Below are 24,510 nucleotides of genomic sequence, written 5' to 3' on the forward strand. Positions count from 1 at the left end.
GTGTGTGTGTTATTGTGTACAGAATGCTATGTTCTTTATTTGTATTTTTGTAGATCATATATTGTAGGTTATATCCAGACAACATCACCATGGGAGCTAATGCTTTTCCAATGAAACACATCAATTTTCTTCGTAAAGTTTTGTACTATAATGTGATTTTAAATGTGACTGAACAAATAATCTATTATTATAAGACACCTGTTTTGTCTTTGCTGGTCATTAGTGCATATTATTGCAGCCACATTTCTTTATACAAGATGTTATGTTTCATTCTGCTGGCTGTAACATGTAACCTAATAAACAACTTTGCCTGCTTTAAGGCTTTGAGATTTATTCTCTTTCTCAATTATGATAATTTATTAAGTAGTCAGATTTTATTGGAATCAGATAAATAATTGATTAATACCGGTCATCATCAAACTGATTTCTCTTTCAATTGGTTCAGAATAGCAGTGTCTATCTTCACGCTAAATACTCTGTAGCATTTAAAAAATATAATACATATAATAAATATGTATAATATAATTATCTTTATTATTACTTTCTTTTCAAATTTAAAGAAAAACTCATGTGTATTTTGATCTTATTAAATTGCATTAATAAATAAACAGCATTTAGTGTTTGTCTTGAAACGGACATATCCCACATTTATTTGCACATTTATTTACTTATTTATTTGTAATACATTTTAATCTCATTTGTATTTATTTGTTTGAATCAGATTTTGTATCAATTTTATTTTTGTGTGTGTGTGTGGTAAATTATTAGAATCATTTATTTTCTAATAAATGTCTTTATCACAATAAATCACTTTATTATTTCAGTGTTTCACTTTGTTTTATTAATTAAATTATGAATGGATTATTTGTATTTTATCATAATTTTTTTATTATGTTTTTCCCCATGGTGCTCCTATGGGTTTGTATCTTTGAATTAACAATAAAAAAAAAAGGTTAAAGAAAAATTATTGAATTAACCTTTGTACAGTACTATTCATTCATTCATTCATTCATTCATTCATTCATTCATTCATTCATTTTCTTTTAGGCTTAGTCTCTTTATTAATCAGGGGTCACCACAGAGGATTGAATCGCAAATTTATCCAGCACATATTTCATGCAGCAGATGCAACCCAACACTGGGAAACACCCACACAATCCTGCATACACACACACATACGGCCAACTTAGCTTATTCAATTCACCTGTACTGCATGGCTTTGGACTGTAGGGGAAACTGTAGCACCTGGAGGAAACCCACGCTAACATGTGGAGAACATGCAAACTCCACACAGAAATGCCAACTGACCCAGCCAGGGCTCGAACCAGCGACCTTCTTGCTGTGAGGCGACTGTGCCACCCACTGGGCCGCCGTGCTGCCCTGTCCTACTACTACAACCACCAAAACATTTAAGTGCAAATTTAATTTCTATTTCTTTTCTATTTCTATTTGTTTTCACAATAGAATTAGAATATTGAAAATTGAAAAGAGCTATTTTAATGCAACTAAAACTAAGAGATCAATTAAAATTAAGTTATTATAAATAAGGGAGAAAAGATCTTTTTTTTCATTCATTTATTTTCTTTTCGGCTTAGTCCCTTTATTAATCCTGGGTCGCCACAGTGGAATGAACCACCAACTTATCCAGCACATGCTTTACACAGCGGAGGCCCTTTCAGCAGCAACCCATCTCAGGGAAACATCCATACACACTTATACACTATGGACAGTTTAGCCTACCCAATTCACCTGTACCACATCTTTGTCCTGTGGCGGAAACAGAAGCATCCGGAGGAAACTCACGCGAAGAGTATCTCTGGGAGAGTATGCAAACTCCACACAAAAACGCCAACTGACCCAGCCGAGGCTTGAACCAACAACCTTCTTGCTGTGAGGCGACAGCACTACCTACTGCGCCAACGCGTCGCCTCACATCCTTTTTTTGTGAAAAATTTTATTTAAGAAAGAAGAAATGTACAATATAAATCAGTAAGAGACTGGAATACAAGTATATACAATTACAAAGGGATAAGAACAATAAGTAACACATGGAAAATAGAAAGGAATAAAGAAAACTAAATAAAGAAAGGGGAAGTCCAAAGTAAATAAAAAAAACACAGAAAGCATCAAATATTTACTTATAGAAGTTATATAAAGTTATATATAGGGTATATATATATATATATATATATATATATATATATATATATATATATATATATATATATATATATATATATATATATATATATATATATATATTCTTCATTTTTATTTTTTAGGATAAGAATAATAACAAATACTATCTTTCAAGTTGAAGTGTTTCTTGATTGTAATTTAAAGGGGGAAAAACATCATTACCCACAGTGCACCAGCTGTCCTACATCATCAAGCAGTGACGTTACCCCTCGCAACCGTAATCAAGCGTCTTCTTCGACTGACAAAACAATAAAGCAACTGCAATATAGCTTTGAAACTTCAAATTAATAAAGCCTGGCGTAGAGAACATTAAAAACCGGTAAAATAATGCCGAAAGTAAGGTAAGTTACTGGCTGGGTTATTTTTCACACTGTTTTAATCGTTTAGGCTAGCTTACAAGCTACCGAGTGAGCGATAATAGGGCTAACGTTAACGGTTTATTAGCAAACAAGATGATGCTTTTATTCAGATGAATTTATTCCGCAGCTCGGACACATTATGGGATATTGCTGCGGCGGAAGTTCGCAGCAGGGAGAGCAGGACTGATGAAGAGGAGGCTGAAGAAGAAGATGCACATTTCCCCTCGCAGAGAACAGTCTTCTTCATGGGCAGTAAAGCAGGAGTATGACTAAGTTATAATATATCACTCTGAACACTCATTTACGTTACTGTTTATTATCTGACAATGACACCTAAAAACTCATATTCTGATTATAAACTGACAGATACATTTTTGAGTATTTCTAAAGTACTGTAAAATACAAGCCTACACAAAAAACTTAGAAACGGTTTCCGTATTTTGGTAAAAACTTGATGAATCAAAATTAAGCATCTATTTAGAAAAGGCATTTCTGGATCATATTTGAAGCTATTGAAAACTAATGTGTGGATAATGAAGGAAGCCTACAGGTGAAAATGATTAAACTTCCTGTGAAATTTTACAGGATGGCTTAAACATTTGTGTTCAACTGTAAGTTTTTTCAGTTCATCAAAGGCCAATCCTGAAATAATACAATACAGTTAAAGATTTAGTAAAGTTTTGATTCTGCTGATAATTTAGAGGTCTTGGAAATGTATTTATCAAAGATAATACTTCAGCTCTTTTAAGGTTAAAATAGTTTATCCTCTGTTGTCAAAAACATCACAACAAAATTATTTGACCTTATATTTCAGGGCAAAACAACAATATTACTGCGGTTTCTTGACAGGTAAGTGTGAGCCATTATCTTGCTACAAAAATAAAGGTGACTTGACATGTAGTTTTTAAAAGACTTCCAAAAGACTTTTAAAGTCACCTCATAATTGTGTTTTTTTTCCATGTAAACTAGAGATGAGACAGCTAAACCTACTCTTGCACTGGAGTACACTTTTGGAAGGCGTGCAAGAGGTCATAATACGGTAAAAGTGACAGTCCTGTCATCAGTTTATATATTTATTCTCCATTCATTTTTTTTTCGGCATAGTTCCTCTATTAATCAGGGGACGCCACAGTGGAATGAACCGCCAACTTATCCAGTATATGTTTTACACAGCGGATGCCCTTCCAGCCGCAACCCATCACTGGGAAACACCCATACACTCTTGCATTCACACACATACCCTACGTCCAATATAGCTTATTCAATTTACCTATAACACAGGTGTTTGGGCTGTGGGGGAAACAGGAGCACCAGGAGAAAACCCACGCCAACATGGGGAGAACATGCAAACTCCACACAGAAATCCCAACTGACCCAGCCAAGGCTCGAAACAGTGACCTTCTTGCTGTGAGGCGACAGCTGTATCCGCTGCGTCACCGTGTCACCCTATATGTTTATTTTATTTTCTAAAATTAAAATTGTCCTTTGAAATAGAGAAAATTGATTTCTCATTTAATGACTAAAAAAAAACATTGGATTTTGTTTAAATGTCTATTAAAATAAATCTTATTTTCTCCTTTTCTGCAGCCTAAAGATATTGCTCATCTATGGGAATTGGGAGGAGGAATCTCATTATCAGATCTTGTTCAGATTCCCATCACGGCTGACAATGTCAGGTTAGATTTACAGACACTGAACACAACACTTATTTTGGAAATAGGCTCATTTTAAATTGATAAACAATCGAGTTTTACCCTTTAGAATTAATTCAGCCAATTTTTAGGTCTGGTGGGAGCACTTTTAGCTTCGCTTAGCTTAGCTTAGCTTAGCATAAATCATTGAATTGGATTAGACCATTAGCATCTCACTCAAACAATTAAATATATTATATTATATATATATATATATATATATTAAATATATTATATATGTGTTATAATAAATTAACTTTGCTGCTGTACCATGGCTGCAGCGGGCACAATACTATTATGCAGTGCTATTTCCTAATTACCGAACCTGGGACTATTTTAGGTGCAGTGTAATTTCATTGCTGTGGTAAGGCAGCAAAGTTCCTTGATTATTACGCCAGAATGATAGTATATTTAATTCTAGGGTAATGGTTTCCAATGTGGGGGTTGACAGGGGCTCACTTAGTAATTTAAAAAAGTCAAATAAATTTTATTAAACTATTAGAATGATCATATTTTAACCATAACCCACAGAAAATAAAAATAGTAGTTTTTAAAAGTAAAAAGCAACAACATGCAAATGAAAAGCCATCAGCCCATAAAATATTATTTTTCATAGGATTTTGATAGGATTGGTGTGTTTACATTAGATTAACAACACACATAGCATGATTTTATAGCACCAGATTAAACTTTCTGACACCAGTATGTCAATCAAATACATTAAAAATAAATACAGGCCACAACTGAAAATTGAGAATGATCTCTGATTGGTGGTCTCCAAAATTAAACCAACAATAGACTTGTGCTGAATACATTGTGTCCACCAGTCTCATTGTCTGAGGTTAATAAATATTAAATTAAACAAAAATAAATAACTATAAAAATGATATGGTTGTTAGACTGTTGCATTTTTTGTGTTGTCAATATTCTTGTGTTTATATAGGCTTAAAGTTGTGTGCACAGCGTTTGTATATTTATAACCACCTCAGAGGAATTTGGGGGTCGCGATTCACTGTCAATGTGTTTTTTAGGGGTCGCGAACTGAAAAGTTTGGGAACCCCTGCTCTAGAGGGCTTTTAAAATGATTTACTTTTTCCTATTTCCTTCCTTTTTCCTATTCTATTTCCCTTCAAGTGAAATACATTTGACCTATAGAAGCAAACATTTTTACACTACAATTATTTCTGCAGTTTTTTGTCAGTTGTGCTTGTTTTGGATCTGTCTAAACCCAATGCGCTCTGGGAGACCATGGAAAGTCTGCTAGGATCAGCTCGAAATCAGGTGGAAAAAGTGTGTGCCGCGCTGCAGAAGACAGGAGAATCCAGATCTGGCAAACAACGAGTCCCACGAGTCCTCCACAAGGACTATCCGGTACAGAGGATTACACCATTTCTTTAAATCAAGTGTGTTTGTGTTGCAGAGAATTACCTGAAACAATCTCTCTTCAACAGGACCGAGAGCTCATCAGCCCTTTCCCTGTTCCTCTGCTCATAGTTGGGAGCAAGTTTGACATTTTTCAGGTAAAACTTCACTGACATGTTCATAGTAGTATGTACAGTGTGGTGATGTCTGTGCTATGCTCCATTTTTAAACAGGCAATGTCAGAGCCTACATGCCTGCTACATTGTTACAGTGTAGAACAGGGGTCACCAACATGATGCCTGTGGGCACCAGGTAGCCCGCGAGGATCACATGTGTTGCCCACGGGCCTGTTCTAAAAATAGCTCACCATAGCGCCACTTACCAGTAAGCTTCATCTAATACAGAAGTAATCATTTAAAAATGTAAATATTTGCAGAGATATTTAAAAATAAAGTGTTGCACATTGATACATTAAATGCAGGGTATTTCCTACCCTGTTAAATCATTGTTGATAACTTTTGTGAGAATCATTAACATGATCAGTGTCTTCGCATGGATGAATATCATTATTTATTACCAAAAACATAAAGTATAATTAAAAGTAAATTGAGCAAATTTGTTATTTGAGAAGTGTTTATCAAACTGGTAGCCCTCCACATTAATCGGTACCCAAGAAGTAGCTCTCAGTTTCATAAAGATTGGTGACCCCTAATGTATAAGCTGAAGCAACGAGGGGGGTGCAGCAACATTATTGTGCAACATTCAGTAACCATGAAAACAAAGATTTCTTAAATTTTTTATGCTAAATTATAAATATTTCCTTGTCTGCATATACATCTGCATATACATGTAAGTTGTAATAGTTTTTAAATACTGTTTAATATTAAATATTGTTCATCAAAATTGTTTTTTTTTTTAACTTAACTAATGTGTTTATAGTTTTAAGAGACAAAAACCCATATTATTTCTTAATCTTATTTGTAATTAATCACGCTTACTGCACAGTATCTACTAAAGCTGTGTCTATGTTTATATGGGCAATTTTTATTTGAAAATGTTCTCTTGCGTTCGTAAATATGAGTTAAACCAGGGGTGTAAATAGTACTCAAACTAAGTTATATTTGTGAAAGTATGGATACTGAGTAAGTGAGAATATTATGAAAATTAAAAAACAAAAGCAAATGAATTTCTTTCACATTTACTCATCCTCTTTTGTTCCAAATCAAGAGATAACCCAAAACAAAGCATTTTTCAACCAATTCACTCACAATCAAATGATTTTAAACATTTCTTCTGTTAAACAATGATTAACAGAAGGTTCTGAGGTTGGTCAATTCCTGTTTTTATTCCCATCATTATTCAGTATATCAATCTTTGTGTTCAACAGAAGAAAGAAACTCAAGCAGGATTAGTTCATGTGGAAGATGAGTAAATGGTGACAGAATTTACATTTTTAGCTGAACTATCACTTCAAGACTTTTGTTCAGCTTTAAAACACAAAAGGAGAAGAGAAAACTCTTCATTCACCTGTCCATTTATTCCTGGGTGAATAAAATGTAAATAGATCAAAGAGATGAATAAGTCAAAAAGTTTATTCCAGGTCTGTTGTTTTGTGAGGCGAGTGGCGCAGTGGATAGCACATTCACCTCAGCAAGAAGGTCGCTGGGTCGCGGGTTCGATCCTTGGCTCAGTTAGCGTTTCTGTGTGGAGTTTGCATGTTCTCCCTGCGTTCGCGTGGGTTTCCTCCGGGTGCTCCGGTTTCCCCCACAGTCCAAAGACATGCGGTACAGGTGAATTGGGTAGGTTAAATTGTCCATAGTGTATGAGTGTGTGTATGTGTGTATGTTTCCCAGAGATGGGTTGCGGTTGGAAGGGCATCCGCTGCGTGAAAACTTGCTGGATAAGTTGGCGGTTCATTCCGCTGTGGCGACCCCAGATTAATAAAGGGACTAAGCCGACAAGAAAATGAATGAATGTTGTTTTGTAAGAGTAACTGATTTATTTTTGTCTTTTATTCAAAAGACAGAATTGAATAAACCAACCAAATCAAAAAATAGTAACATAATATATGCATCAGTCTTGTTTATGGTAACTGTTTCTATCTAGGACTTTGATTCAGAGAAGAGGAAGGTGATTTGTAGGACTCTACGCTTCTTAGCCCACTTCTATGGAGCATCACTAATCGTAAGACTAAACTTATACTAAGAATTGTATACATTTTTTTTTTTAAAACAGTGATCACGGATTATAATTTTCAGATTTCTTTTCAGAAAAAAAAACAGGTGATCAGTTTTTTTATAGATGCTTTCTGTCTCTTCAAAGTTTACCAGCAGCAAGTCAGAAACCACAATGTCTAAAAGCAGGAGTTTTATTAATCAGCTGGCATTTGGGACTGAAAGACCGTAAGTCTAAATATACTTAATTTGTGAGGTTTTGTTATTATTTATTTTATATTAATTAGTTTCATTCAATTTCAGTTAATCTTCTAATCTTACAAAGACAGTAAAAGGCCTTCTCTTCTATTCTGTTAGAAAATCAATCTCTACAGACCCCAGTAAACCTCTGGCTATTCCAGCAGGATCAGACTCTCTAAGTCAAATCGGTAAGATACGTATGTTTTTGTTAAAGACAAACTAACTTTTATGCTTTTCAAAACAGTTTGATATTCAAGTTGTGGATCGATAAGATTTTGAATGCTCAACAAGAATACATTTATATTAAAAAAATGTATAATAACGGTATGTTTGAGAAATAGTATTACAGTTTATAACAGCTGGTTACAAATATCTTAAAATGTAATTTTTTCCTGGGTCAGCAAGAGCTGCATTTTACTCCAGTCTTGAGTGTCACATGATTCTTCAGATATTATGATAATATTAAAGTTTATTTTGATAAATGTTGTGTTGATTTGATTTAATTTTAATTGATTAATTTAAATTTAATTCATTTAAATTGTTTGATGAATAAAATATTAAAAAGATTGTTTAATTATATATTTAACATCAACAAGTGTTTTTACACTCAATTAATCAGTGCATCCTTGCTGAATATAAGAAAGAATTTTTACAGAATTTCTTTAAAAATGTGCTGATGCCAAACTCTTAAACTATACTGACACTATATGCTACAATTAATTATATTAAGCCATTTTGGGTTACACTTTCTAATAACTGCACACTATGTATCATTTATTGTGTATTGGCAAATAATTAGTTTACCATTTGTTAAACATCAACTCTACAATCATATTCATTAGTAAACAGTTTATAAATACAGCTACAAATGCTGGATTGTTGACTTAAAACCACATACAGTTGAAGTCAGAATTATTAGCCCCCCTGTTTATTTTTTTTCCCAATTTCTGTTTAACGGAGAGAAGATGTTTTTCAACACATTTCTAAACATATTAGTTTTAACTTATTTGTAATAACTTATTTATTTTATCTTTGCCATGATGACAGTAAATAATATTTTACTGGATATTTTTCAAAACACTTAACATTTAAAGTGACATTTAAAGGCTTAATTAGGTTAACTAGACAGGATAGGGTAATTAGGCATGTTATTGTATAACAATAGTTTGTTCAGTAGACTCGGGAAAAAAATAGCTTAAAGGGGCTAATAATTTTGTCCTTAAAATGGTTTTCGAAAAATTAAAAACTGCTTTTATTCTAGCCAAAATAAAACAATTAACACTTTCTGCAGAAGGAAAAATATTATCAGACATACTGTGAAAATGTCCTTTCTCTGTTAAACATCATTTGGGAAATATTTAAAAAAAGAAAAATAAACTCAAATGGGGGGTCAATAATTCTGGCTTCAGCTGTATATAATGCACTTGTATTGTATACAGAATTGTTACACAAGAACTGTATTTTCCTACTTTTTAATGAATAATTTTCATTACAAAATTAATTATTCTATTATTTACAAACCTGTTATTAAAGAGTAGTTGGTGTTTTTGTCATTCAGAATGGGTAAGTACAGTACATGATTAATAAACTATTCAAATTTACATTTATAGCTTATTTCTTTGTTTTCACCATTTTATCATATCTGTATATTGTTAAATTAGGATAGTGTATGGATGTTTCCCAGTACTGGGTTTCAGCTGGAAGTGCATCTGCTGTGTAAAATGTATGCAGGATAAGTTGGCGGTTCATTCCGCTGTGGCGAGCCCTGATGAATAAAGAAACTAATAGTCGAAGGAAAATGATTAAAGGAAAAAATTTGGATATTGTTGTTTTGTTTTGAAAAATGTTTCATTAAAGTTTGAAAATAAAATAGTGAAGCACATTAAATGTTTATAGTCAAGAGTACAGCATTTTTAGCAGTATTTATAAACTGCTGATTAACGTCTATTAATTATTAAGAGTTAAATTCTTAACAAATGATGAATTAACTATTTGCTAATGCTTAATAAATGATTCATGTTCTGCATTTACTGTAGTATTACCCAATTTTATAATTTTACACTACCTTTTTCACATTAAAATGGTGAATTCAAATCTTTAATAACATTTTTAAAATCTAATAATCAATATAAGAATATAATCAATAAAACTCCTATACTGCAAGTGCATTAAACCTACAGTAGCTTAATTCACATCCATAATCACAATCTCATGCTGTAAATATTTCATTGGTTGATCCTCCAGGTCCTCCTGTTGCCACTGAGGTTGATATCGGGACTCTACATGCCAAAAACCCCTTTGACCTCTGGAAGAAGGTTTTTGAAAAAGTTTTCCCACATGAGGTACTTCTTGATATGTAAACAAAACACAGACAACCTTATAATAAATGTTCATCTGACCCTCCTATTTATTTTTTCAGAGCACAAGGGAGCGTAAAGAGCTGAAAGACCCTGTCAAAGACCCTCAGTTCAGCGAGCCGCTTATAGACTCTATCAGAGCACAGAAAGACCAGGTACGAGACACATTTACAGTCTGTCTTCACATTATTTGACTTCTAGTAACCTCTTGTCATAAGTGTTTATATTACCCTTCATTACAGCTGACTCAGAGTCATATACTTTACTGATCCTCCAGACTGATACATGTCCTGCTTTACTGTATGTGACTGCAAGTTACCCTGATCTCACAGCCAGTGCCCTTTAGTTACCTCTCACCCACACCGATTTTCCACTCATACTTCTTTAATTGCAATTATCAATCAGTATATTTATAAAACAAAATAATTTTAATCAGCATTTCCTAGTTTTTATCATCATAAACATGCTTCATCTGAAGTTTATAGCATGTGTATACTGTAGTTAGTAAGTATGCCAAATCTATTGAAATTTAAGATTGAGATTGTGTTTTTCTCTAGATTTTTGAATAAAATGATGAAAGATATAATTATATATCATTTCTAATAAAATAAATAATTATAATAAGCATTTCCTAGTTTTTATCATCATAAACATGCTTCATCTGAAGTTTATAGCATGTGTATAGTTAGTAAGTATGCCAAATCTATTGAAATTTAAGATTGAGATTGTGTTTTTCTCTAGATTTTTGAATAAAATGATGAAAGATATAATTATATATCATTTCTAATAAAATAAATAATTATAATAAGCATTTCCTAGTTTTTATCATCATAAACATGCTTCATTTGAAGTTTATAGCATGTGTATAGTTAGTAAGTATGCCAAATCTATTGAAATTAAAGATTGAGATCGTGTTTTTCTCTAGATTTTTGAATAAAATGATGAAAGATGTAATTATATATCATTTCTAATAAAATAAATAATTATAATAAGCATTTCCTAGTTTTTATCATCATAAACATGCTTCATCTGAAGTTTATAGTATGTGTATAGTTAGTAAGTATGCTAAATCTATTGAAATTAAAGATTGAGATCGTGTTTTTCTCTAGATTTTTGAATAAAATGATGAAAGATATAATTATATATAATTTCTAATAAAATAAATAATTATAATAAGCATTTCCTAGTTTTTATCATCATAAACATGCTTCATTTGAAGTTTATAGCATGTGTATAGTTAGTAAGTATGCCAAATCTATTGAAATTAAAGATTGAGATTGTGTTTTTCTCTAGATTTTTGAATAAAATGATGAAAGATATAATCATATATAATTTCTAATAAAATAAATAATTATAATTTGCATTTCCTAGTTTTTATCATCATAAACATGCTTCATCTGAAGTTTATAGCATGTGTACAGTTAGTAAGTATGCCAAACCTATTGGAATTAAAGATCAAGTGTTTTTCACTAGATTAAAAAAAAAGATAAATAAATATAATTATATTCATTCATTCATTCATTTTCTTTTTGGCTTAGTCCCTTTATTAATCTGAGGTCGCCAAAGCGGAATGAACCACCTACTTATCCAGAATATGTTTTATGCAGTGAATGCCCTTCCAGCCGCAACCCAACACTGGGAAACACCCATACACTCCTGCATTCACACTCATGCACTACAGCCAATTTAGCTTATTCAATTCACCTATAGCTCATGTCTTTGTACTGTGGGGGAAACCGGAGCACCCGGAGGAAACCCATGCAAACACGGGGAGAACATGCAAACTCCACACAGAAATGCCAACTGACCCAGCCGAGGCTTGAACTAGTGTAGAATTTTTCTAAAATTTCAGTTTTAGAAGTGTTAGAACTTCTATTGTATTTTGAATTATATGAAATATAGCTTTTATTGTGACAATTAAAATTTTCATTTTGAAGTTCTAGGACGTTTTATATTTGGACATTTTAGCATATTGTAAAATATGAACATTTGGGTAAAAAAATTATAATTTTGGAACTTTTTAATATAATAATAATTAAACTTTTGCAGATTGTAGAGCAATAACTATCACATGTTGAATGATTTTGAACTCATAATATATTTTTGATTGTTTTTTACAAAGTGGTTAAAGTATATTTTATTATGCCAACTCATACAGTTAAAACAATAACTAAGATATCATATAAAATAATTATTGCACAGCCCTATTTTTTATTGGTCCCATAAAATTAAAATAGATGTTAGTATTACTATTGTTTGTTTTTAAGATATCTAAAATATAGTGTGCTCACAAACAGTGACTATTTTTGCATTTATGATATAAAACTGATATAAACATGTCAAGCTTGTAGTTTCCCCCACTTCTCCCTGACTGGATCAACGCTTTTATTCAAGTCAACCTATAGTAGTTTTTCATCACATCATAATCAATCAAATGCTCTCTAGTATCTGACATGTCCTGCCTCTTTCAAGACGCTTGATAAAACAAAACACCACTTTTAAAAAAAGAGAAGCAGCGCCACCCTCTCATCGAGTTTTCAGATGAGATTATTTCAAACATCAAATTAAAATGCATATTTCAAAGCACTTATGGGACCTTAATTATTTGTATTTTACTGTTTACTTGTCAGATGTAATCAATTTAAAGATATTTGTAATGGTTTCTGCTTTAGTATACTTCTGTATATATAACAGCTGATCATATTGAATGCATTTAATTCAGCAATTCTGACTGATTCTGACATAGTAGTCACACAAATATGTTTCATATGTTAGAAAGGCCCTCCTATATTTCAGTAAGCAGCATATTCCACTCTCTTTTTTCAGGAGCTGGACCAATACAAGAGAGAACAAGCAAAATCCTGGAAAAGTTTGGCTCTGGATCCATAGATTCCACTTAAAAAATCTTCAAACACCAAGTTTGTGCTGTACTTTACAATATTGACTTTAAAGTAAGGCTTCTATTTTGTACCATAAGGTTATGTATATATATATATTTATATTGTAACAATTGTATAAAATGTGTGTGATAATAGGAATTCATCTTAACCTTTTGTAATTCAACTGTCCACAGTTCAAAATTAAACTGCAATCTATCTCAACACATTCATTTTTAGATTTTCCCTAACCAATTTTAACCAGACACAATACGACGCAACACTTTAAAAGTAAACAAAAACTGTTGTTTATTATGCTGCTCCCCCTTTATTGAGAATATGCAAAATTTAGTAAAAAACAAAAAGGAAAAAGTGCCATGATAATTAAAAGAACTGAACTAAACAAAAATAAATTAACCATACATTTAAAACAATTTAAAAAAACAAAGCAAAATACAAACACTGATATGATAAAAAAGGGAAAAATCAATGTACCAAGCACTTTATCTGCCATCCACCATCTCCTCAAGTGGCAGACTGTCACACAGGTTGTTTTATTTAGAGGGTCGTCCCACTGTAAAGGCATCTTGGAGTGAGCACAGTGGGATGTAGTGGTGCCGAAGTCCTTTTTGGTGCCCTGAATTATCCATTCATGTCACATTATGCCTTTGATGTGCAAAATAAAAAATAAAAAAAGCACAAAGAATCCAGTCTTTCCATCCTCAAAGACTGACAATAAAAAATAAAAATAAGCAGAGAATACTGGGCACTTAGTGACATTATACATGTATAAAACAGAGAAAAGCCCACTATTCTGTCAGGTACCTATCTGCACTATCGTCTAAAGTCTACAGTTACGCTAGAAATGCTCTTCCTACAAAAAGGCCCGGTAAGTGGTTTAGGTTTACGCCAACATCCTCCTTAAAATAGAGACAAGCAGCAGAAGGAAAGAAACAGGTCAACAGTAAACACACACATAGAGCTGTAACAGTTACATGAAAAGAAGGCTAAAAGTTGTCATGTAGACACAGACGTCCGTCAATGCAGAATGCTAGTGTACACATATAGTACTCAAGGCCCGTTCACACCAAAAAAGATAACTATAATAATGAAGATATAGTTTTATCAGTGGCTATACATGTAAAGTCCACACTGCAGCTGTAATGTGAGGAATGATTCTGTTGGAATGATAATTAAAAATACAAAACAAAAACAGCTGATGAATGAAAATCATTCACTGCAATTCAGAATCAAATCTGTGTTAGAGAGCTTGAGCATTTATGGCACACCCTTATGTTATTGTGCATTGATGTGAATGCTAATACCCTTAGCAATATAGCTATAGTAGTTTGTGGTCTGTTCACACCATGCACAATAAGCACTTTTAGTGCTGATGTCATAATTATGTCATGGAGTTTTCTGGAGGCAAAACAAATGCAAAAACGAAGGCAGAAAATACAAAAACAGCACAAAGTGCGCAGTATAAAATTACATCTGTTTGCATTGTTGGGTGGCAGAATACAGGCTCGGAAAAAGAAAAAACTGCGCTTAAATGCAACAGAATCATCGAACTGGACAGAAATTAAACAAATTATTTAATTAGAAACTAAATGTAGTTATCTTTAGAGCTTTATAGTTTTTGGTGGTCCATCCACACCAAAATTGTTACGATAAAAACATGACACAACAAACAGCTATAATAATAATAGCTGATTACTTGCAGTATAAAAATCCATCCAGCTTTGAAGACCTTGTGTATTTAAATCAGCAAACGACAAAACTGCTTTTTTTTTCTTCCAGGATCTTATCATAAATTATGCTATTACAGTCATCGTTTTTGGTATGAACGAGTCTTTAAGGCTGATTCAGTTGTCAACAGTGCTGATCGATGGAGCGTAACGGCGAAAAACAACAATTAGCAAGGGTGCAGTTTTCCCAGTTCATTAGTGCATGCCATGCATTAGTCTGCAAGTTCCCTCTTTATGTTCTTATAACTGAAAACTATAAAATGATGCAAAGAGAAGTTCAATGCATATTCAAATATCCAATGATACAAATTCCTCTTTACATTCCAAAAAAATAAAACAAATTCCAAGAACGTAATTAAGCTAATTTAGAATAGCTTGAATGCACAAAATCGGAAACATTTTCCCCGCAAAAATGACAGTTATCTAAATACAAATTTCAAAATACAGTTGCGCATAGTTTTCTGTATTCAGTTTGGTAAACCGTGTTATCGAAGCTCAGAGGAGAGCAGACAGGCACTGGAGAGTTGTTTTAGTCCGTTCATGAGGGATTCGTTTGGCAGTTCAATCGGCTTGGTTGGCCATTTGCGTCCTGTCACATGCAGCTGTTTGTGTGTGTTTCGCTGAGCAGTCAGTCCAGATTCACGTGTGTGATTCTAAAAGTTACACTAACAGAGTACAACTACAGACAGACCTCATACAGAGTCCTGCAGAAGGGCACGTGACACATTATACATACACATAAAAGTTACAGTATGTAGTTCTATTAGTCCGGTTTACTAAAAGTTTTTTTTTTTTATTTGCTAGCAATGGCACTCTCCTCTCCGGTGGGGTGTGTGCGGCTGAAGTTGAGTCCTACACTGGGTTTTTCTGGGCTAGGGTTGGTTATGGTTGTTGGTGGTGGTGGTTGTGGGGTTCCGTTACTGGGCAGAGGTGCCCATCCGCTCTGAGATCCAGGGCTGATTCTAGGTTTGGGGGCAGTTGGACTGGTCAAGCCAAGGCTGGTTAGAGCGTCAAGGGTTCCATCAGGGTCCACCATGACATTTATAACTGCAGGAATGAAGAAATACATTAGATAATTTATTAGGTACCTGACACACATCTTGACAATGTATTTAGGCGTGGTCACAAAAGTGCATTAACTGACAACATGTCATTGTATTACTAAAGGAGCATTATTTCATTCAAATGATTCACTATAGGTGACGCGGTGGCAAAGTGGGTAGCGCTGTAGGTCACTGGTTCGAGCCTCAGCTGGGTCAGTTGGCATTTCTGTCTGGAGTTTGCATGTTCTCCTCGTGTTTGCGTGGGTTTCCTCCGGGTGCTCCGGTTTACCCCACAAGTCCAAAACTGAAATCTGGTAAGCTAAAATTGACCGTAGTGTATGTGTGTTAATGAGTGTGTATGGATGTTTCCCAGTGATGGGTTGCAGCTGGAAAGACATCCGCTGCGTAAAACATGCTGGAAAAGTTGTTGGTTAATTCCACTGTGGCGACCCCAGATTAATAAATGGACTAAGCCGAAAAAAAGGAATGAATGGTTCCCGATATTCTTTATTGTTTAACTCATACTAATAGGTGGACATAGCAATACTATAATGATGGGTTGTAAGGCTGTATGATATTGGAAAAATCTGATATTGCGATTTTTACTTTTTCTGCTAAATATATTGTCCTACGAATACAGTTTTACCGGATCTTTTCAATTGTTCCATTTAAAGTTTTCCTGAAGAGTCTAAGTGCCTACTCGCACTATGCTATCCGAACCGTGCCCAGGCAAGTTTCCCTGATCGTTTGAGAAGTATGAGTGCTCTGAATCGGGCTCAGGCACGGTTCACTTGGCCGGCCCTGGCCCGGTTGGAAAAGGTGAGCGCGGTTCACTTGGGCTTTGGCGCAGTACGCTTGTGTGTGAGTGCAAAACACGCCTAAGCCCGAAACTAAAAGCGAGACGTGACTTTTAAAGGACCGTTTCATATAGATTAATGAATCATTCTTGCTGTTCAGTAAACGTAAACTATCGTAGTTTATTCAAGATGCAAACTCCTCACTGCATGACAGCTGCGCACCTTCAGCAAATCTCTTAACTCCTGCAGCACAAGGACTTTATGATTGTTTATGAGCTTCAAAAGTGGATGATCTGTTTGGCGAAATATTTTATAAACGATATAGCTAAAGAAATCTCCACTGTGCTGCGCGAAATCGCTTACTGAACAGTGCATAATCGATGATGTAAGCGTGCCCAGGCCCGAATGTAATGGGAGTGCGGGCCGTCGGGGGAGACGGGAGGGTGACAAGCGTGCTTTGGCCCGGTTCAAGGTAACTGTACATAGTGTGAGTACGCCCTAAATCAAAGTCCCTTTAGGGCAAGTCATTTCACTCTGCGGCCATCTTTGAAACATCTCTTGGGCAGTATGTTTGGGCATTCTGTCTGAATGGGGAAACATCAAATTCTCCAAAACTACTTGCCAAGCTTATTTAATTTCATATTAGGAATCACCAATAAAATTAAACAACAATATCTTCAGTTTTATTTCTAAACGTCCACAACACACAAAATCTACAGAAACTCACGTCTGGTTCGAGCCCCTACCTTGGAGTATCGTCAATCTATAGGAAACGATGATTGGCTACTGTACTAGAAGGCAGGCTTTATTCGCCAGATAGAAATCGATGATTGGTTTCTGTACTAGTAGATGGGGCTTTATTCGCTGTATTGACCGTTACACTTTTCAACATTCAAGACTAAACGAGTGACACATCTTGTGTATTCTTAGTCTTTGATAGTATTCAGGTACAGAAATTGAAAAATCACAATGCAAAAAAATGCTTTTCTTACTTGGAGTTTTTGTCTCGTTTCTAGTCCAAAACTTCTTTATTATTATTTCCAAATACATACATTTTTAAATCAAGTAAAAATATTTAGTTTTACTTTCAGAAGTAATAGGTCAAAATGAATTATCATTTAAAACAAGCAAAACAATCTGCTAATGGGTGAAGTAAAATAATTTAGCTTTCATTTTGATATTTTTGGACTAGAGACTAGACTTCTGCAGCCCTAATGGGTTCACATCAAATGTGACAAACACTTGCATCATGGCACTTGCTCTGGTTTACTCACAAGATGTTTTTCATCTCAAAAGTATGTAATTCATTCATTTATTCATTCATTTTCTTGTCGGCTTAATCCCTTTATTAATCTGGGGTCGCCACAGCGGAATGACCGCCAACTTATCCAGCACGTTTTTTTACGCAGCGGATGCCCTTCCAGCTGCAACCCATCTCTGGGAAACATCCACACACACTCATTCACACCCGCACTCATACACTATTTACAATTTAGACTATTCAATTCACCTGTACCACATGTCTTTGGACTGTGGGGGGAACCGTAGCACCCGGAGTAAACCCACGCAAACGCAGGGAGAACATGCAAACTCCACACAGAAACGCCAACTGAGCCGAGGCTCGAACCAGCAACCTTCTTGCTGTGAGGTGACAGCACTACCTACTGCACCCCTACGTCGCCCAAAAGTATGTAATTTACAAATACAAATACTTAAATGTGCATTTGGTATGGTATGAACCCAGCAGAAGAATGTGGATGTGAATCAGCCTTCCAAACATGAACGACACCTGACGACACCTCTGACAACATTGGTTTTGGCCATTATTTTCATTGCTATAATTAGCTATAATGTTAGTTTGGTGAAAAGTAATCAAGAGCCAGTATTTTTATGTGGGGTGTATTCATATTTTTTGAGACTCAAAATCCTGGTAGCTAATGACTTGCATTTTATGAAGGACCACTGTCCTCATCCACCACCAGAGTGCAGCATCCACCTGGATGACACAACGGCAGCCATATTGCGCCAGACCACACACCACACACCAGCTAATAGGTGGAGAGGAGACAGAGTGATGAAGCCAATTATGATATGGGGAATGTTTAGGAGGCCATGATGGACAACGGCCAGTGGGCAAATTTGGCTAGGATACCGGGGTTAAAATTGAGTCAAGACCAAATAAAAAAAGTCTCCTGGTTGAATATTGTCCTGTTTCCGAAACTAAACCACTAATCTTCCCACAGCATATCTGACTGTCTGATATGAAAAACCTTAAATGGGTATAGAGTTTGTGTGGTTACTGCACTTTGTGGGCTATATCGAGTTAAACTGTGCTGCTGTTACATTTAATGCAGATATAAAAGGTTGTAGGTATTCTTACCTTGAAGTTGTTTTTCTACTCGCTTCAGCTCTGTTAGTATCGATGAAATTTCCTAAATGGTACAGAGTAATTAGGAAAATGTACAAGTCAAAAATATTCACAATAAGGCATTCATCATTAATGAACTCACCTTGTTTGAAGTTTTGGGAAGGGGAACCTCATTATCCAAACAGAGTTTACTCTCAATATCATCCAAGTTCCTGTCCTTGTCTTTGAACAATATCCTTTTAAAAAGATGAATTAGAAACTACATGTTACAAAAACACACAGATAAGATCACATTTCTATATGTATTTTACATTATTTTGAACTTCTCTGTAGTTTAGCAGTTCATGTAAATTTTTAATATTATGAACAAACAAATTGTTTAAAAACAATGTTTTGTGAACTGTAATGATAATTTTGCAATACAAACCAAAGTAATCGAACAGAAAATATTATAAATATGATTATAAAATAGTATAGATATTCTGAGGCCCACTCAGAAGTTAAAGGTGAAGTGCTTTGAAACGTGCATTTTTAATTAATGTTTGATGTAATCTCAAATGAAACATAAAGATAGGGTGGGACGTAGTGTAGCCCCTCTCCTTTAAAAAAAAAAAAAAACAGCCAATAGCGTTTTGTTTTCTCACAGTGCTGACAGTGAAAGTGTTTGATCCCCAGCACATCAAGTGAAAAGCATCTTGAAGGGGGCGGGAAACATCAGATACTATAGGGCATTTGATTGGTCACGATTTGACGAGCAGTTGAAGTGAGAGTTAGCTTGAACAAAACTATTGATCCATTTGAACAAACAGGTGTCAAACTTAGTTCCTGGAGGGCCGCAGCTCTGCACAGTTTAATTCCAACCCTGCTTAAACACACTTACCAATAGGTTTTAAACAAGCCTGAAGGACTCAATAAGTTTGATCAGGTATGTTTAATTAGGGTTGGAACTAAACTGTGCAGAGATGCGGCCCTCCAGGAATTGGCTTTGACATTGGTGATTTATACAGATGTGACAAACTACAAGCTTTACATATTTATATCTGTTTAACATCTCCTAAACATAAATTTTGCCTCTATTTTGGAGCACAATAGCTTATAGACATCATAAAAACTAACAATACTAATACTTACAAAACTTTATTTTACTTTCATGGCACCTTCAAAAACATTGTTTTAGAACAGGGGTGCTCAACCCTGTTCCCGGAGACCTACCTTTCTACAGAGTTCTGCTCAAACCCTGATCAAACACACCTGAACCAATTAATGATGCCCTAAACAGCACTTGATAATTACAGACAGGTGTGTTTGATATGGGTTGCAACTGAAATCTGCAGAAAGGTAGATCTCCAGGAAGAGGGTTGAGCACCCCTGTTTTAGGGTGCTTTCACACCTGTGAATCGATTCATGTTGTTCCGAAACAGAGATTACAAATGTTACATTGTTGCTCTTGGAACAGTTCCCTTTCACACTGCAAAGTTTCTAATCGGACCAAAAGAGCTAAAACAAGTCACGTGTGAGTAAACTCTCCTCACATTGGTCAGAGTGTCAGGGTTTATTTTGCAGAGTCCCGCTCAGGAGAGGTGGTGGTTTGGTGGTGTTTGACAAGGTGCACACGACGTGTCTGAAGAGTGAGGAGAGATACGGTGGGGAGGGGTGAGAAGGGTGGGCGACTTAGTCTATTTGAGGAGCGGGAGGGAGATGTGAGATTACAGGGAGATTATCACTCGTTTGTGGGCATCTGGAGACTTCCCACCCTACTCATAATTCTCTCTTCATATAGCCGTATGCCTATTAAATATCCATAAAACACAGTAATATAACCGCTCTCGGATAGTTTGCTTTCTCACTGCACTCGATCCGCCCCAGAGATTCACTTTATTTGGTAAATAAAGCAAGTTTGTCATATAATATATCTAGTAAAAGACCGAAAATATTACTGTACAAACTGCATTGTACATAAATCAGATGAACATTTTTTACATTAGTCAACAATATTACTGAACATAATTAAAAAACTGAATAAATATAGATTTACACACATTTACTCAAGTAAATAAACAGAATTAAAAATGGGCTAAAAATCAGCGGAATTCTGTGTGCGTAGATTCCGGGTTTGTCTACTGATATTATAATTATGTAATGTATATGCATATTTCCACCTGCGTAATATTACTTGTCTCCACCCTTCTATCACAACCAATAACACAACATTTCTCATCCATGCATTAGTTACTTCACCACTTGACTGCTGTAATGTACTTCTCTCTGGGCTTCCTTCTAAACTTCTCCAAAAAACTCCAACTGGTTCAGAGCCATGCAGCTCGTTTCATTTCTAGGACTTTATCTCATGAGCACATCACACCACTTCTTTATCAGCTTCACTGGCTTCTGGTAAAGTTTCGTATTGATTTTAAAATACTACTTCTCACTTTCAAGGCACTTCATAATCTAGCTCCTCAATATCTCACCAAACTTCTCCATATTTACACCCCTTCTCGCACTCTTAGATCAGCCAACTCTTTCTCCCTGGTGCCACCTCGCATTCGATTAAGCACAATGGGTGCTAGATCTTTTAGCTCCTTGGCTCCTCGGATATGGAACTTCTTTCCCCTGAATCTAAGGAGCAGTGATAGTCTTCACACATCTTTCAGTCAGTCAGGCTTTCTGACTTTTTTTTATCATGTTATTTTTCACTTGCGATGTGTTTGTACCTGCAACTCCTTATAAGCATTTAAAATCTTGTTTGGCAACTTTTTATTAATTGTTTTAATTTGTTCTGTTATGGCTGTCGATGCTTGTTGTAAAGTGACTCTGGGTGTCCAGAAAGGCGCCATTTACAAATAAAATGAATTATCATTTTATATTTTGTTTATAATTCCTTAAATACTTTGAAAGTGTACAGTATATATAATAAAATGCAATTTACTGCTTCACTGAACAATTTTTCAGTTCAAAATAAGAAACGGTACTTATTAAGTACTGTTGAAGTTAAATATAAGTTACTGTTGTTTAATTTTCACATTTGTTCTTTAATGTACATTATATTGGATTTATGGGAAGCTCTGCACATGTTTAACTCCATTACTGACCTGATTTTGCCAGCAGTTTTATCTACAGACTGTCGGATTTTGGAAGACAGTTGGGAAACCGATGTGAGCAATAAACTGTCCAACACCGCCTGCAAAAGAACAACCAGCACGACTGTGTCAATAAGTTACAAAACAAACAACATCCAGTCAATAAAACACTGAGGTAATTATACTTCATATCAGCACTCACACACCAGGATCTACAGAACAACATGTTCCCATCTAATGGCATAAACGTGGACTTAACAATAACAAACACTTGTTGTGTGTGTGTGTTATATCATGCTGCAAATGTTTTCAATAAAATCTAATTTATTTGGGATATTTATATTGATAAATATATGAAAAATTGAAAGTGAAAAGGCTCATACCGGTCTCACCTCATCCCGGTTCCAGGTGCGTCTGCGCAGGGCAGCTTGAGGGTCCAGGCTGTCCGGGGCATGAGGCCGAAGCTCCACTGGCCTGCCATTGATCTCTGAGGCTTTAGTGTGAACTACAGGGGGAATCTTCCGGAAGTTTAGACTTTCATCAAAAACTCTTTCCACGAGCTAAAGAGAAGGAGAAAAAGTGGCAGATGTACTGAGAACAGGTCAGGGATATTAATGATATTTAAAACTAATATATACAGTTCCATAAATATTTGGACATCAACACAATTGAGACATTTTTTGGCTCTATACACCAACACAATGAATTTGAAATGAAACGAACAAGATGTGCTTTAACTGCAGACTGTCAGGTTTAATTTGAGGGTATTTACATCCAAATCAGGTGAACGCTGTAGTAATTACAACAGTTTGCATATGTGCCTCCCACTTGTTAAGGGACCAAAAGTAATAGGACATTTAACAATCATAAATTAAACCTTCACTTTTTAATACTTCTTTACAAATGCTTTGCAGTCAATTACAGGCCGAAGTCTGGAACGCACAGACATAACCAGACCCTGAGTATTATTCCTGGTGGTGCTCTGCGGGGCCTCTACAGCAATTGTCTTAAGTTCCTGCTTGTTCTTGGGCCATTTTTCCTTCAGGTTTGCTCTCAGCACAATAAATACATGCTTAATCGGATTCAAATCAGGTGATTGACTTGGCCATTGCAAAACATTCCATTTCTTTTTTAAATGGCTTTTGCAGTATGCTTTGGGTCATTCTCCATCTGCACTGTGAAGCACTGTCCAATGAGTTAAGAATATGAGCCGAAAATATTGCCTGAAACGCTTCAGAATTCATCCTGCTGCTTATGTCAGCAGTCACATCATCCATAAATACAAGAGAACCAGTTCCATTGACAGTCGTACATGCCCACACTATGACACTACTACCACCATGCTTCACTGCTTAGGAACATGAGCAGTTCCTTTCCTTCTCCATACTCTTCTCTTCTTATCACTGTTTCTAGTTAATCTTGATCTCATCTGTCCATAGGATGTTGTTCCAGCACTGTGAAGGCTTTTTAGAACTGTAATCTGGCCTTCCTGTTTTTAAGGCTCACCAATGGTTTGCATCTTGGTGGTCATTAACCACAGTTGTTTCCGTGGTCTTTCGGGTCTTTAAGTTTTGCGCGTTTTAGCTCAGCAACACTAAAAAACCCTGAGCAAAAAATTTTTAAAGAATTTTCCAAACAGTTGTTTTGGCTACGCCTAATGTTTTTGCTATCTTTCTGATGGGTTTGTTTAGTTTGTTTTTTGACTGATAGTGACAGCTGTTTGGATTTCATCCTGAAAGTTGTCAGTAACAAATTCCAAATGCAAATAGCACTTGAAATGAACTCTGAACCTTTTATCTGCTCATTGTAATTGGGATAAGGAGGGAATAACCCACACCTGACCATGGAACAGCATAGAAGCCAATTGTCCAATTACTTTTGATCCCTTAACAAGTGGGAGGCACATATGCAAACTGTTGTAATTCCTACAGCGTTCACCTGATTTGGATGTTGGATCTGGCAGTCTGCAGTTGAAGCACATCTTGTTCGTTCAATTTCAAATCCACCCAATCCAATGCCGCCTTAATGAACAAAATAATTATTAAAAAAAAAAAAAAACAGACCCCAAACGTTTGACCGGTAGTAAGTAAGTAAGTAAGTAAGTAAGTAAGTACCTACCTACTGTAGTTACCTACCTGCCTACCTACCTACCTACCTATCTATCTACCTACCTACCTACCTATCTATCTATCTATCTATCTATCTATCTATCTATCTAT

At 35.2% G+C, this 24,510-nt stretch overlaps 2 protein-coding genes across 30 annotated transcripts in view; one reads left to right on the plus strand and one right to left on the minus strand.

Annotated features, from left to right (window-relative positions):
• The first annotated feature begins 2,384 nt into the window (after positions 1-2,384).
• Positions 2,385-24,510, plus strand: part of dync2li1 (dynein, cytoplasmic 2, light intermediate chain 1) — a 37,140-nt gene continuing 15,014 nt past the window's right edge. For 2 of the 6 annotated variants that reach the window (XR_012388509.1, XR_012388508.1), the window contains exons 1-15: positions 2,385-2,540; positions 2,686-2,821; positions 3,373-3,407; positions 3,528-3,597; positions 4,146-4,234; positions 5,440-5,620; positions 5,701-5,769; positions 7,718-7,795; positions 7,934-8,013; positions 8,143-8,213; positions 10,270-10,367; positions 10,445-10,537; positions 13,209-13,300; positions 22,320-22,466; positions 22,700-22,892. Coding sequence is in view for 1 of the 6 variants with exons in the window: in NM_200480.1 (NP_956774.1) it covers positions 2,527-2,540; positions 2,686-2,821; positions 3,373-3,407; positions 3,528-3,597; positions 4,146-4,234; positions 5,440-5,620; positions 5,701-5,769; positions 7,718-7,795; positions 7,934-8,013; positions 8,143-8,213; positions 10,270-10,367; positions 10,445-10,537; positions 13,209-13,271 (1,077 nt within the window). In the remaining 5 variants the exon portion in view is untranslated. 6 annotated transcript variants of the gene reach the window in all.
• Positions 13,553-24,510, minus strand: part of cep170aa (centrosomal protein 170Aa) — a 91,162-nt gene continuing 80,204 nt past the window's right edge. For 12 of the 24 annotated variants that reach the window (XM_073920733.1, XM_073920729.1, XM_073920727.1 and 9 more), the window contains 5 exons: positions 22,684-22,851; positions 22,304-22,392; positions 19,357-19,450; positions 19,227-19,278; positions 13,553-16,053 (listed from right to left, as the gene is read on the minus strand). In XM_073920733.1, coding sequence (XP_073776834.1) covers positions 15,800-16,053; positions 19,227-19,278; positions 19,357-19,450; positions 22,304-22,392; positions 22,684-22,851 — 657 coding nt within the window. In that variant the 3' untranslated portion in view covers positions 13,553-15,799. Of the gene's footprint in view, positions 16,054-19,226; positions 19,279-19,356; positions 19,451-22,303; positions 22,393-22,674; positions 22,852-24,510 lie in introns of all 24 variants that reach the window. The other 12 variants (XM_073920731.1, XM_073920728.1, XM_073920725.1 and 9 more) reach the window with 1 other exon arrangement.

This window comes from Danio rerio, chromosome 13 (assembly GCF_049306965.1).
Source record: "Danio rerio strain Tuebingen ecotype United States chromosome 13, GRCz12tu, whole genome shotgun sequence".
Classification (NCBI taxonomy): domain Eukaryota; kingdom Metazoa; phylum Chordata; class Actinopteri; order Cypriniformes; family Danionidae; genus Danio; species Danio rerio.